General features: G+C 30.4%; 2 protein-coding genes and 1 long non-coding RNA gene across 3 annotated transcripts; 1 reads left to right on the top strand and 2 right to left on the bottom strand.

Moving 5' to 3' along the window:
• Positions 1–60: 60 nt before the first annotated feature.
• LOC137812178 (uncharacterized) lies at positions 61–1976 on the bottom strand. The gene is made up of 3 exons (XR_011081240.1): positions 1494–1976; positions 1266–1307; positions 61–954 (listed from the first exon to the last, which is right to left on the bottom strand). It is a non-coding gene; the product is annotated as an uncharacterized lncRNA (long non-coding RNA).
• An 848-nt stretch (positions 1977–2824) lies between these two features.
• Positions 2825–5860, top strand: LOC137812174 (seipin-2-like). The gene is made up of 2 exons (XM_068614090.1): positions 2825–4266; positions 5141–5860. Exons 1-2 carry the CDS (start codon positions 3178–3180, stop codon positions 5606–5608), a joined length of 1557 nt encoding a protein of 518 aa, XP_068470191.1. The 5' UTR covers positions 2825–3177; the 3' UTR covers positions 5609–5860.
• Positions 5861–8504: 2644 nt separating this feature from the next.
• LOC137812176 (nodulin-26-like) lies at positions 8505–10446 on the bottom strand. Its single transcript, XM_068614092.1, has 5 exons — positions 10225–10446; positions 9835–10059; positions 9268–9465; positions 8914–8975; positions 8505–8824 (listed from the first exon to the last, which is right to left on the bottom strand). The coding sequence occupies exons 1-5, from the start codon at positions 10333–10335 to the stop codon at positions 8602–8604; spliced, it is 819 nt and encodes a 272-aa protein (XP_068470193.1). The 5' UTR covers positions 10336–10446; the 3' UTR covers positions 8505–8601.
• Positions 10447–13227: the final 2781 nt, after the last annotated feature.

Genomic DNA, 13227 nt, shown 5'->3' with positions numbered 1-13227 from the left:
GTGTATACCTTGTTTTGGTTGAAACTAGATCACAGCATTTCTCATACAAACTAAACTAGGTTTTCTTTTAGGACAAAAGGCTAATTTTATTCAGCAATATTGGCTTAGACTCACCAGGTGAAGCCAAAAAAATACAGTACAGAGCATGCATAAGAATCACATGTTTTAATATTCCTATCCCACCGAGTACTCTATTCTATAAAGAAAAGATCATTTCAGTATTACATTACACCCTCCAAAAATTATACTATACTTCTACACTCAAACACTTATATTAAATGACTTGAACTTTGTAGTATAAAAAGTTTTATGCACAAATTTATGAATATTTAGATACTACTTCAGTGTGGTGTAGCCATGACTCCTAGACTACAGCTAGCCAAATAATCATGAACACCATTTGCAGCTTTCTCCTTGTACCTTTCCCATATGTTTCCAAACATGATAAGCCATAGCCTTTTGTAAGAAAATCATAAGGTAGCCAAATAATTCAGGAAACCATACATAGGGAAGATGAAGTACTCCTTTCTCCTCAGTATTGTACAAGCTGTGACTTGGTTATGCGTACATTCTTCATTATTCCACTTGGTTAACTTCTTTTGAAAAACAATATATTACTTGTTTAAGATTGAGACATAATTAGGTTGTTTAAAAAATGTTAGCTTTCCCATCTAAAGCTTTTAGGAAAGAGTTGGTTCATGCCGAAATACCAAGTAGTTATAATACAAATCAGAGTTTCAACAGTCAACACACACCATATATATAACAACCAAATCTAGCAATTTGGTAGGTATATATATTTAAACTCAAAAAGAGGTGGCATAGAAAAAGCTAAAATTGGTGTCAAGAATTGCAACAACAAGCATGTATCTTTTAGATGTTATATCATTGTCTTCGACTTTCTTCCAAATGGTCTTTTGTCTATCTACAAAGCTCCAAAGATGGTATTTCACCCTGTTATTAAGAATTTCAAAGCAGTTGTTGTGGAGAATAGTAAAGGGAGGAGTAAATTGGCTTGGCTAAATTGGAAAAAAAGGATTGTAAATCAGAAAATGAAGGTGCCCTGAAGACACTGCTATTTGATGGTTTTTTAGGAAATGTATTCCATTAACGTGTTGACTAAGGCTCTAATATATTTATCAGTAATTTGTCTTGTTTTTATTAAATAGTTATTTTCAACAAAAGACTATCAGTTCAGCTAAATAGATATTCATAAAAATATAAACAAATTCAAATACTCAATTTTTAAATGATTAGATACTTACAGAGACAAAATTTGAAGGACCAAAGTCTCCTCTCCCAATCTCCTATAAAGAATCTCAAGTAAAACAAAATTAATAAAAGAAATAATGCTAAACATCGATCATTTTTTAACATACGGAGGCTTATAACCACACCTTTCAAAAGTCTATAATCACAAATAACCATTAGTAGCACGTATGCCAATATTAGATAACAGAGTTTAAAAAAATAATCAAAAGTTTTTAAATTACCTTTTCTAACCACAATTGTGATCCTTCAATCAAGTCAAGAACTTCTTCTATAGAACATAGGTTGGCAAAATGGGACGGGCCGCGCGGGCCGGCCCGCAGCCCGCAAGAAATAACGCGGGGGAGGGTTCCCCTCTTTGACCCGCCAAACCACTTAAACCCGCCCCACATAACTCGTGGTCCGTGTGGGCTGTCGACGGGACGGGCTGGTCCGTCACCCGCAAAAACCTCCATCTTATATGTGCTGTCCTTTCTCATCATCAACCATTTTCACTTCAATTCCTAAAATCAGAAGCTCTCTCTCTGTGCCGCGATTCCTCCACCGCAAGCCGCCCTCCACTGCGAACCGTCGTCCTCCACCGCGAACACCACCAGCTTTGCCAGAGGAATGTGAAAGATTGAGTTCTTCAACCTAGCCAAACTTCTTGTTTTTATACTTCTTGTGTTTCGAATAAAAGTTGGTATTTTTCTGGAGTTTTAATACTTGTCATCCTTATCGGTCGTAATTGATAAATAGGTGTTAATAATAAATTTTTTATCATGATATTTGCAGATCACTTTTATACACTGTGAAATTGTTGAAAAATTAAGTCATTAGTTATCACCAACTTTTATTTAGTAAGTAAATGTTTAAAAAACTCCTTAAATAATTAGGAAGGATTAATGAGAGAAAATTACTTATGATGTTATTAAAAAAAAAATTATAATTTTATAATAATTATTTTGAAAATTTATATTAATATTATTTTTAAATTTACAATATACCATTAAGAAATTTAAATTCTCCTTTTGAATTAAAAAAAATTACAATGTAGAGAAATTAGTTATACTAATAGAACTTCAAAACATAATCACATATCATTGGAGAAATATATCAAGTTCTGCATCAATCAGATTACTATAAAGTGATTAAAATCTAAAACGTCATGCAATGCCTTGGACTTGGTTGGATACCATGTAAGGTTCAATCCTTCATATCTGTTTTTCAGTATCACTTCATTGAACACAGCATATAACTTCCTTAAATGAATGTTACAGAACTTTTAGTCATAACGAAAAATTATGAAAGAACTTAACTTGCGATATGGAAATAGTAATATTTAAAGTGCATCCGTGATATGGAATAATAAATATGTCAATATATATATCCTAAAAACTTATTTAAATCTTAAATATTTTAATATTATTTTCCAGTAAAAAAAATCTTAATCTATCCTAATAACATTACAAAGATAGTAAACAAACAATAATAAAAAATATTAAAGTTAATTGTTCACCCACCTAAAATTGTAAAATATAAAGTGTCATTCAAAGAAAATGCAGAAAGATATGAAAAAGAAAATGTTAATGATCACGAAAAGACCATATTTTATTAATTTTTATTTTCATATTGAATATTGATGAGTATATGCTGCTTTCTCCTGGGAACGTGTAAGTTGTGTTATAAATTACAGCTTAAACATGAGAATGTTTATGAATTTATTTATCTCAGAAAAAATAGTAGCAAAAAACCACGTAATTGTTTTGATAGCAGGACCTTCTTGTGTTTGTTTTGCAATAGAATCTTCTTTCTCTTGTGTTGTGTTTCTTAGAAATATGCTTTCCTTTTTCAGAAAGCAAATTCTGAAATTAGTGGCTTCAAAATGAACAAGTCCCTCAAGTTTAATATTCCATCATTTCATCTTCAATGGACTCATCGTTTCCAGGCCCAAACCACCTAAACGACCAAAACGACGACGTTTTCCTCGACGCCTTACCTCACTGCCCCTTCGACCATTGTCTCGCTACCGCTGATACTTCACCGGAATCTTCCACCGATGCTTCTATTCTTTCCGACCTCAACCCTCCCCCTCCATCTCCGGCGACCACAATCCGCCGCCGTTCATCCCGCCGTCATTCTCCAGCTTCGGAACCCACGAAAACCGGTTCCGACGATACTTCGACCACCGTTCCCTTTACGAACCTAAGGAGCGATAGAAGCCTCGAAACTCCGAAAGAAAACGAGGATTCCCTCGAGAAATGCGATTCGAAACAAAAGAAACTTCGTTCCTCTCCATCTCCAAGCGTTGCCACCGAAGAGGGTGGCGAGGAATCGACGTTAACCACCGCCGAAAATGACGAAGGAACCACCGATTCCGCGGACTCGGCCGTGGAACTCGGTAATCCCCCTATTAACTCACTCGATTATGTAACGGGTTTGGTGATTAGAGCAATTGTGTTCCAAATCAATGTTTTTTTTGTGTTAGTGAAATGCCCGATGTGGTTTATGATACACGCTTTCATGTTTTTTATGGACCCTTTTGGAGCAATTAGAAAGGGGAAGGGATTGTTGGTGGATATTTTGGGTAGAGTGTTGTGTGGTGTTTTTGGCTGCATTGGTTCTTCAGCTCAGGGGATGTTAAAAGAGCACAAGTCTTTGTGGAATGTTGCATTTAGGTGTGGGTGGGGATTGTTGTGGTCAGTCTATGTTTGTTGCATTTTATTTGCTCTTTTGGTTTGTTCTCTTGTGGTGAGTGGGTTTTTGATGAAGAGTTTGGTGGAGAAGCCTTTTCAGATGAGTCAGGGTTTTAACTTTGATTACACCAAGCAGAGTCCTGTTGCATTGGTGCCTGTAATGTCTTGTGATAATGTTGGGGGTGGGCATGATTCTAAGACGAACGTTGCTGTTGGAGAGTGGATGGGTAGAAGGGTTATACCTGCTAAGCAGAAGGTGCAGGTCACTGTTTCATTGGTTGTGCCAGAGTCAGAATACAACACAAATCTAGGCATCTTTCAGGTACTTATCACTTATCTGATTCATTCTAATTAATTCAGAGAATTACATGAACTTCTTGCATGATGTTTTACTTGTTCTAGTATAAATGTGCAATGTTAATATGGGAATCTTTGATGGTTTTGGTTATATTATAGTGTTTATACTTCTATCGATAGTTCTGTAGCATTTAAGTGTCAACCTGGTACTAGCTTTAACTCTGGATATCTTTTTTTAATTTTCGCGTTATACCAGTATTGCTGGATTGGAGTTTGGATAGAAGAAATGATGTAAACATGATTCTAGTGTTTCAAGAATTAGTTTCCCAATAGCTTCTACTGTGGCTATGTGCATCTGTGCTGCTGCTGTTTCTCATGCAATTATTCAAAGATTTTCCAGCCATTGAACTCGTTTGTTAGGAATTGAACTGGCTTAGAGACTCCAATCCATGGTGCCCTTATCTAATTGTTCATTTTTAATGGGTGACAACAAACAGGGTAGAGAATTATCAGCACAATCCTCTTCTGCGATATATGCCAAGTTTGATATTTACTTGTGTTAGAGACGAAGAGACTTCACTGGCCTTTACATAGAAGCTAAATTTATACCTCAAGTGGTTATTTTTTTCTTTCTACGTGCTATGTTTCCTATCAGTGTGGTGTGTGTGGGTGCTGCGAAATAGTAGTTACTTGCATTTATTAGGCAAATAAGGGATCGCTTTTCTTTGATTGTTTGATCATGATTTCCTTAATAATTTCATTTTGTTAAAATTTCCATTTCCTTTTTCTTGTATTGTTCTGCTTAAAAATCTGAACTGTGATGATTGATGATATTTACAGTTCATACTTCATAGGTTACTGTTGCTTACGAATTCTTTTGTGAATTACCTATTTCGTAGATCAAGCTAGACTTCTTGTCTTTTGATGGCAAAACAATTTGGACTGCAAACCAACCTTGCATGTTAAAATTCATAAGCGAGCCTATCCGGCTAATGATGACATTCCTCAAGATTGTACCACTTGTCACTGGTTTTATATCAGAAACCCAGACACTGAATATCAAGCTGAGAGGTTTTGTTGAAGGGAATGTACCAACTTCATGCTTAAAAATAACACTTGAGCACCGAGCAGAATATCCACCTGGTGCTGGCATTCCTCAAATATATGATTCATCGGTTATTATTGAATCAGAACTTCCCTTATTCAAGAGAATCATATGGCATTGGAAGTTGAGCATATTTGTATGGATCTCAATGATGGCTTTTATGATGGAGTTACTATTTGTTCTAGTGTGTTGCTTGCCTATAATTATTCCAAGAACCAGGCAAGGGAGTGGTTCTGCTCCTGTTACTGGTACTTCAAGTTGAGGAGACAAGTTTCTTCCCAAGGCATCGTGTGACCACAACAGAAGATGTTTTTTTCTTCCAATAATATTATTACCTAGCTTTTCCTGCCATGTATATCTTGTTTAGTGAGGCATCCTAACTTAAATTCTTTTGTCCTTCCGAGTTCCAATTGTTCTTTCTTAATTTCCTTTCCAGATCAGCATGTGTACATGTTTACTTGGAATGTTACTTGACCATATCTATGTCCATATGAATTTACTTATTTTGTCACTATCTTTTTTTTAACTTGTCAAGAATACTTAATTTTATTTCGTAAGAAAATCAGACAAAATGTTTAGCAAAACGGAAAATAATATTCTATCATATAATAAATTATAATAGTGAGATATTATAGAATATGCAGTGCATGCAGGTATTTTTCATCAGTGGTTGGGTTTAGACAATATTTTTGACACAGGCCATGTGTCAGTGCATCCATTTTCTTTTGAATATTTTATTTTCAAATTCTAAATCCAACTAATAAAAAGGTGACTGTTTCTTACTGCACCCCATAGGTTTAATATTTTTTTTATCCTTTCTTTTGCCAACTCCAGCTTTTCGATTAGAATAATTTCGGATTATAATTCAGACATACATTTGAAAAAAGACTTTTGGATTAAGACATTCATAATCTGAAAACTAATCATGTATATGAAAAAAGTTTTTGGATTATGTAATTTTCAGAGGTTTTCGGATTATGTAATATGGAAATTAATTATGAATTTGAGAAAAGTTCTATAAACTGAAATATTACAAAAAAGTATTTTTGGGAATATGAAATTTTTTTGGAGGTGAGAGAATAATATATGGAGGTGCAGGAAGAAACAGTAAGGGTCTGTATTTTTGCACCACCCATTTCTATTTTCCGATTGCAGCACACTTAAGTATTTGGTAGATGTTATTTCAAACATACCCCTTGTGCATGAAATTTCTCCCACTTTCTCAATTCTTTGTTTCTCTTTCCTCCATCATTTTTCTCTTCCTAATTCATTGGTAGGAACCACTATATCCAGGAAGTGTCTTTTTTCTCTTCCCTTTGTTGCTCATATCATACTATTTATTTATTATCTGTCTTTCTAATATTTAAAATAAATAAATTTGTATAAATAAATAAATTTATTATCTGACAAACTATATATATATATATATATATATATATATTATGTAGTTGAAAATTTGATAATAGAATAGGTTAAATCTAACCCTTTAAACTTGACCATAAAAATAAATGGAATCAAATTAGTTCGTCATAATAAATATATAGGCCGAAAAAATTGGTCTACTTTATTACTTATTTTTTACCTCTTATATTATTCAACAATAATTAATAATTAATTTATAAATATCATCATTTAAATTACACAATACAAAAACTTACCCTTTTAAATTTTATTTTTTATTTTATTTTAATAAATCAATGTCAAATTGTCAATTCTCCTCACCTCCGTTTTATCATCCTTTTGACAAACTATTTTTCCCCTAACATATTTAAAAATAGATAAATAAAATTTATTTTTCAACATTGATAGACATCAGTTTACATTGCATTCTGAACTACTAACTATGATATTAGAGATAAATTATCATTATTATTCTTTTCTTAATGTCTCCATTTATTAATAGAAGGCAGTTAATATTTATAAAAATAATTGACCATGATGGATTAACTTTGATTAATATTTTGAAATTAATAAGTAATATTCTATTTATTGATAAGTAATAATTTAGTATATCTTTTATAATTAATAATTGATATTAATTATATAACTGATTTTTAATTTTTATTTTAAATTATTAACTAGTATACTGTTATGATGTACTAATTAATAATTAATAATAATAACAATATTACAAAATTATTAGTATACTTTTATAATATAATAATAGTAATTAATTATTAAATAATTAATAATCAATATTCCATTTATCTAATGATTAATTAATATTCTAATTAATAGTTATTATTAGTGGTGGATCACAATTATTTAGGAAATAATGGTAGTCCAATTAATATTCTTAAATGAATATGTTTTGTCAATAGTATAGTCAATTCGCTGAAAGGAGTGCGTAAATGGAAAGTTTTCATACATACGTACATATACATACATACGTACATATATATACATACATACATATATATATGTATATATATATGTGTATATATATATGTATGTATATATATGTATGTATATGTATATATATATGTATGTATATGTATATATATATGTATATGTATATATATATATGTATATATATATATTTAATTCTTATTAATAAAAAGATAAATTCAATTAGCTCATAGGATCAGAGGTTAGCCAGCCATTCAAATGCCTGAATCCAAATACATGTTTATGATTTTGTTTGAACATTTTTTCATAAATAGTTCTAGAAAAGAAAATTAATAATTTTTGCTGTAAATTAAAATTATTATGTACAAGTTAAAAATAAAAATTTAGAAAATTTGTATATGAAAATTTTTACAGATTTTTTTTTTAATTTTATAATAATTTTTTTTTCTTTCTCCTTTAAGTACTTATAGAAAAGTTTATCTAAATATATACTATTTTGAGTCGTTTTTATGGATAAAACTCAAATTAACACATTGAGTTGTTATTATAGACAAAAACTCAAATTAACTCAATTATTCTAGTAATATTTCACTAGAATATAGTAAATATGAAAGAAAATAAATATTTTAAAAGTGGACCCAACAAACCCATTGATTTATACCTGTATATACTATATTCAAATTTGAAAAATAAAATTCAAATAATGGTATTTCTTTATAAGACATATTGTTTTGAAATCAGTTTAGAAAATCATCAAATGCAATTAATAATGTTATTAAGTAGTGTTCATTATTGATGCAAAATAGAGAGAGAGAGAAGGAAAACTTTTATAATTTTGATAATTGGTACAAAGTATACAAGTAATTCTTCCCTAGATGTGCATGCAAGAGTTACAGTTGAAATAAATCAGGTAGAGGAATCAGTAAGCCTTTTTCCTTTAAGGAAAGAGGCACTTTGGGTGATCTCACGCAGTGGCTTATCTGTGTAACGAATACTGTTATACACCCATGCACCAACAAAAGCCCCAAACGTTGGAGACACTAAATATATCCATATTCCTCTGAATTCATTGTGCACCAACGCAGGGCCTAAACTTCTTGCTGGGTTCATTGATGCTCCTGTGATTGGTCTGTCATATAACAAAATCATCAGCATTTTTTTAATCACTCTGCATAGTAATAATATTCAATTAGCTTTGGATAAGATATGCAACAATACCCTGCCAACATCACATTCAACAGCACCGTGGCCCCAATGGCAATCCCTGCCAACTCACCGATCTGCAAGATTGGAAAACAAATAAAATGAATAAACAAAGGCCACCATGTTATAGGCTCCAAGAAAGACAAATATTCAAATCTGGATTTTTGTTCACTATAAGACGTATCGTGTGATGCAAACTTGTAGCTTTCTTCCAAAAGATTCAAAACGCTACAAATATATTTAGACAACTAGCCAACCTTAATTGACTGCACGCGTGTTAATCAAAATGTTTTTCTTGTTGTTCAGAGATAATTATAATGTATAACCAACAACAAGCAAAACAAAAATTGAGGGGACAAGAAATTTCACCGCTCTGTTATCAGTGGCGACCCCAGATATGACAAACATAAGGAAAAATGTGATTATGAATTCAACCACGAAAGCTTGGGCGTGAGTGCCAGATGGAAGTGTTCCTGGAAACTGGTTCTCATTGCCAGTGAATATTAGTCTCAGAGTCCCACTTGCAAGTATGGATCCAACAACCTGTGCTAGTACATAAACTGGTACCTGCAGTGTTCAATCAAACATAACTATAACCATGCCAATAACTTTAAGACTAATTGAGACAAGTAACTAGTATAAAATGGTCAAGGCAAATAAATAAACTAGTATAAAATGGTCAAGGCAAATAAGTATTTTAAGGTGAGATGTAATGTTATACAACACATACTTTTCTCAATAATTCTGTACCTCACATCACCCATGTTTCTTTTACTTTTCCTCTTATCTCTCTTTTGAAAATTAAGTTGCATTGAAATATTGTATGAATTAACCAAAATTGTCTTACAACACAATTTCAAAATGAACTATCGTTTGACCCATATTTTCCCACCAACTTGAACCAATAATGAATGAAAAAGGGGAAATTTGGGTCACCTGCTTCCACGGAAACCTCTTGGTGGAGGCAAAAGCAATGGTGACAGCAGGATTGAAATGGGCACCAGAGATATGACCAACAGAGTAAACCAGCACCGTCACAACTAGTCCCCAAACAATTGATATCCCAGGAAGTGTTACCACGTTTTCTTTGCTCTTGTTCACAACCACTGAAGCACACCCTGCGAATATCAAGAAATACGTGCCCACCACCTCAGCTACCAACTGCATCCATCAAAGAAACAAAAACCATGTTGGCATTTCCAATCTCAAAGCTTCTAGTTCAACATGATCAGTAGATTAAGATTATGTTGATTACAAGATATGAAAAGAAGTTCATTTTACTCTTCTTTCTGCGGATTTAGGCAACAAAAAGAAATTAGGACGCACCTTTTGCCAGAAAAAAACATTGACACAGGAAAGTGAGCCTTCAGTTGTTTTAGAGACATCCTTGTTTACATCTAAGACCACCTCATGGTTTGTTGTTGAAATCTCGTCCATTGCAGAAAGAAAAACGAAGGAACAGCAGATAAATGAAGTTCTTACAGTGAATATGACGATAGAAAGTGGAATGTTATCTCTATTTATATATCTAATGACGCGGTTAGGAATATGGATAGAGTTTACCCTATAAAAAGTAATCATTATAATAATAGTAAGAATTGTTTTGTTTCCTTTTCTTCTTAATTTTGTTACTTATTTTGTTTCCTTTTCTTCATCTTCTTCTTTCTTTATTAATAAAAAATAAATAAAAAAGTTAATGAGAAATTGAGAATTATAAATGAATTTAACTAACATGCATTTCTTAATTAATGTTAAATCAACTTTAAAAACATTATAAATTATTTGTTCTTTAAAAATAAAGTAAAATTACTATGTTATCTTTTATCTTTGTAATTAAAATTTGTACCGTTAGGGGTTTAACAGTCTTGATACATTTCGATACCGACCGACTCACAACTCTCGTAGGAAAAATGTGTTAAAAACACAATATATTAATATAGATCAAACCATACAGAAAAATTAGTTAATAAAATCTTAATCATAGTAATCTCGACCAAACAAGACCATATAAATACACACAACAACTACACCAATGTGTCTTTGTTAATTATAACATTTATCGTGTCTTTATATTGAACACTTAATTGAATAAACTTTTACATCTTTACTCTCTATTGAGAGTCAGAGTCCAAACACTAAGGGCCTGTTTACTTCAAGGGAAGTACTGTTCACGAGGACGAAAGTGCAGTGATATCCCCTATTTGGATCAAGTGATGTGCGCAGAAGTGTGAGGAAGGATATCCACATGAACAGTGAAAATCATATTCCTCTAATATGTAGATATTGTTGTGAAAAGGCACGTCAGCATTGGTGATTTTCCCAATTTACCCCAGATTTTGTTTTGACATGCTAAAGTGAAGGCAAAGGAAAAATAAACAAGACAAGAAAACAAATAAAAAAAATAAAGATAAAATCATATTACAAAACAAAAATATTAAGTATATTTATAATAAAAATATAATTATAATAAAATATATAATCAATTATGAATAATATATAATTGATTATGTATATAATTTCTATAAATTATTTTTGTAAATATTATTATTATTTTTATTTTTATATTATTTAATTTTAAATAAATAAATATATTAATTAATTATTATTTTTAAATATAAGAATAAATTTATAATCTTAATATTTTATTAATTAAAAAAATTAAAATTTCAATCATACTCGTCACACCATTTACAAACTTATTATATTTATGAAAATTGTCTATGTTCAAAGAATGATAAGAAACTCATGTTTTTTTTTTAAATAATTATTCATCGATATTGGAAATAATTTACAAAATTTTAATTAACTCAAATTCACATAAAAATATTTCATATTTCATTATTCAAATATTTTTAAAGACAAGGATAAATTTGTAAACTTACATTTTACACTTTTAAAAAAAAATCAAAATTTCCTCACAACCATTCCATCAATCACAAACTCCCATAAACTTTCCTCACACATCCACTCTAACATACCCCAATCCAAACAACCTCACTTTCTTCACACTTTCCTCTCACATCCTCACACATCCACTCCCTCAAATCCTCACACATCCACTCCCCAATCCAAACACACCCTAACCCCCTGTTTGCTTCCATGGATGTACTGTTCAAGAGGAAGGATGTGAGTGGATATCTATGGTTTGGATCAAGGGATGTGCAGGGAAGTGAAGGAGAGGATATACCTGTGAACAGTAAATATCTTCTCCCCTCAAAATGAAGAGATGTAGAGGGAAAGCCATGTCAGCATCCCTTATTTCCAAATTTACCCTCATTTGAATGTATTAGTATTTTAAAAAAATTATTGTACAATGTTTAAAATATATATATATATATATAATATTTAAAATGAAGAAACAAATCATAATAAATTTTAAGGAAGTTTTAAGTTTGTTTATTATTTTATAAAATATTATAAATTAGTGTAAAAAAATAGTTAAATAAAATCTTCCATTTATATATTAGTTATTAGAGTAGATCAGGTGATACCTATTTTTCAAGTTCTAATTAGATATTTTATTAAATGTGGTTGGATTTAGTTTTTTTAAAAGAAAATAATATACTATATCTAATTAAAATTGAAAATATTACCTCGGTTGGATCATGGTCATCACCAAAAGGTTATACTAAACATTTTTCATTTTATTTTATACTAAATATTTAATTTATTTAATACAAAAAATCCCTAAAAACAATCCATCACTTGAAATAATTTTATTCTAACTTAAATTATTCATTAGAAACTGAAAATATAATTAATATATTAAAATATGTATTTATGTATTATGTTATGTTTTATTTGGTTTAATGAGCACAATACTTTTTAAATGACTCATGCATGCAAAAGCATATTCTCTGAAAAGGGATATCCATGGTGATAAAATATTGATTTTTATGTCTTTTCTTGACCTATTAGTAGTTATTAAATAAATTTAACTAACACAAATATTTAATAAAACAAAATAATAATAATTAATTATTGAACTATATCGGATTATACTACTAATACGTTTTTATCCTTATTTTTTATTATAATTTTTTATGGAATCTTTGTCTATGGTTAATTAAGTTATATTTTTGTTACTGTTGTATTTTTTAGATTGTTTTATTGTGAGGTTTTTTAATATTAAAAAATAGTAATTTTTTATTTATATAAGATGTGATTTATTTTTTAATTTTATAGTATATGTTTAATATTTAAAGAAATTATTTGAAATTTTGTTTTTATTTTTATTTTTGTTATGTTTATATTAAAATATTTCTATATATAGTTATTATGTTTATGAGTTATAATTTATTTTATTATAATTTTTTATGAAATTTTTTT

Source organism: Phaseolus vulgaris, chromosome 2, assembly GCF_000499845.2.
Source record: "Phaseolus vulgaris cultivar G19833 chromosome 2, P. vulgaris v2.0, whole genome shotgun sequence".
Classification (NCBI taxonomy): Eukaryota; Viridiplantae; Streptophyta; class Magnoliopsida; order Fabales; family Fabaceae; genus Phaseolus; species Phaseolus vulgaris.
This window is presented reverse-complemented; position numbering and strand designations above follow the sequence as displayed.

Excerpts from the sequence above, each read along its gene's own strand:
- LOC137812174 (XM_068614090.1), top strand. The coding sequence starts at position 3,178 with ATGGACTCATCGTTTCCAGGCCCAAACCACCTAAACGACCAAAACGAC. Across the intron at positions 4,267-5,140 it reads CAAATCTAGGCATCTTTCAG|ATCAAGCTAGACTTCTTGTC; the intron begins GTACTTATCACT and ends CCTATTTCGTAG.
- LOC137812176 (XM_068614092.1), bottom strand. The coding sequence starts at position 10,335 with ATGGACGAGATTTCAACAACAAACCATGAGGTGGTCTTAGATGTAAAC. Across the intron at positions 9,466-9,834 it reads AGAGGTTTCCGTGGAAGCAG|GTACCAGTTTATGTACTAGC; the intron begins GTGACCCAAATT and ends TGAACACTGCAG. Across the intron at positions 8,825-8,913 it reads TTGAATGTGATGTTGGCAGG|ACCAATCACAGGAGCATCAA; the intron begins GTATTGTTGCAT and ends GTTATATGACAG.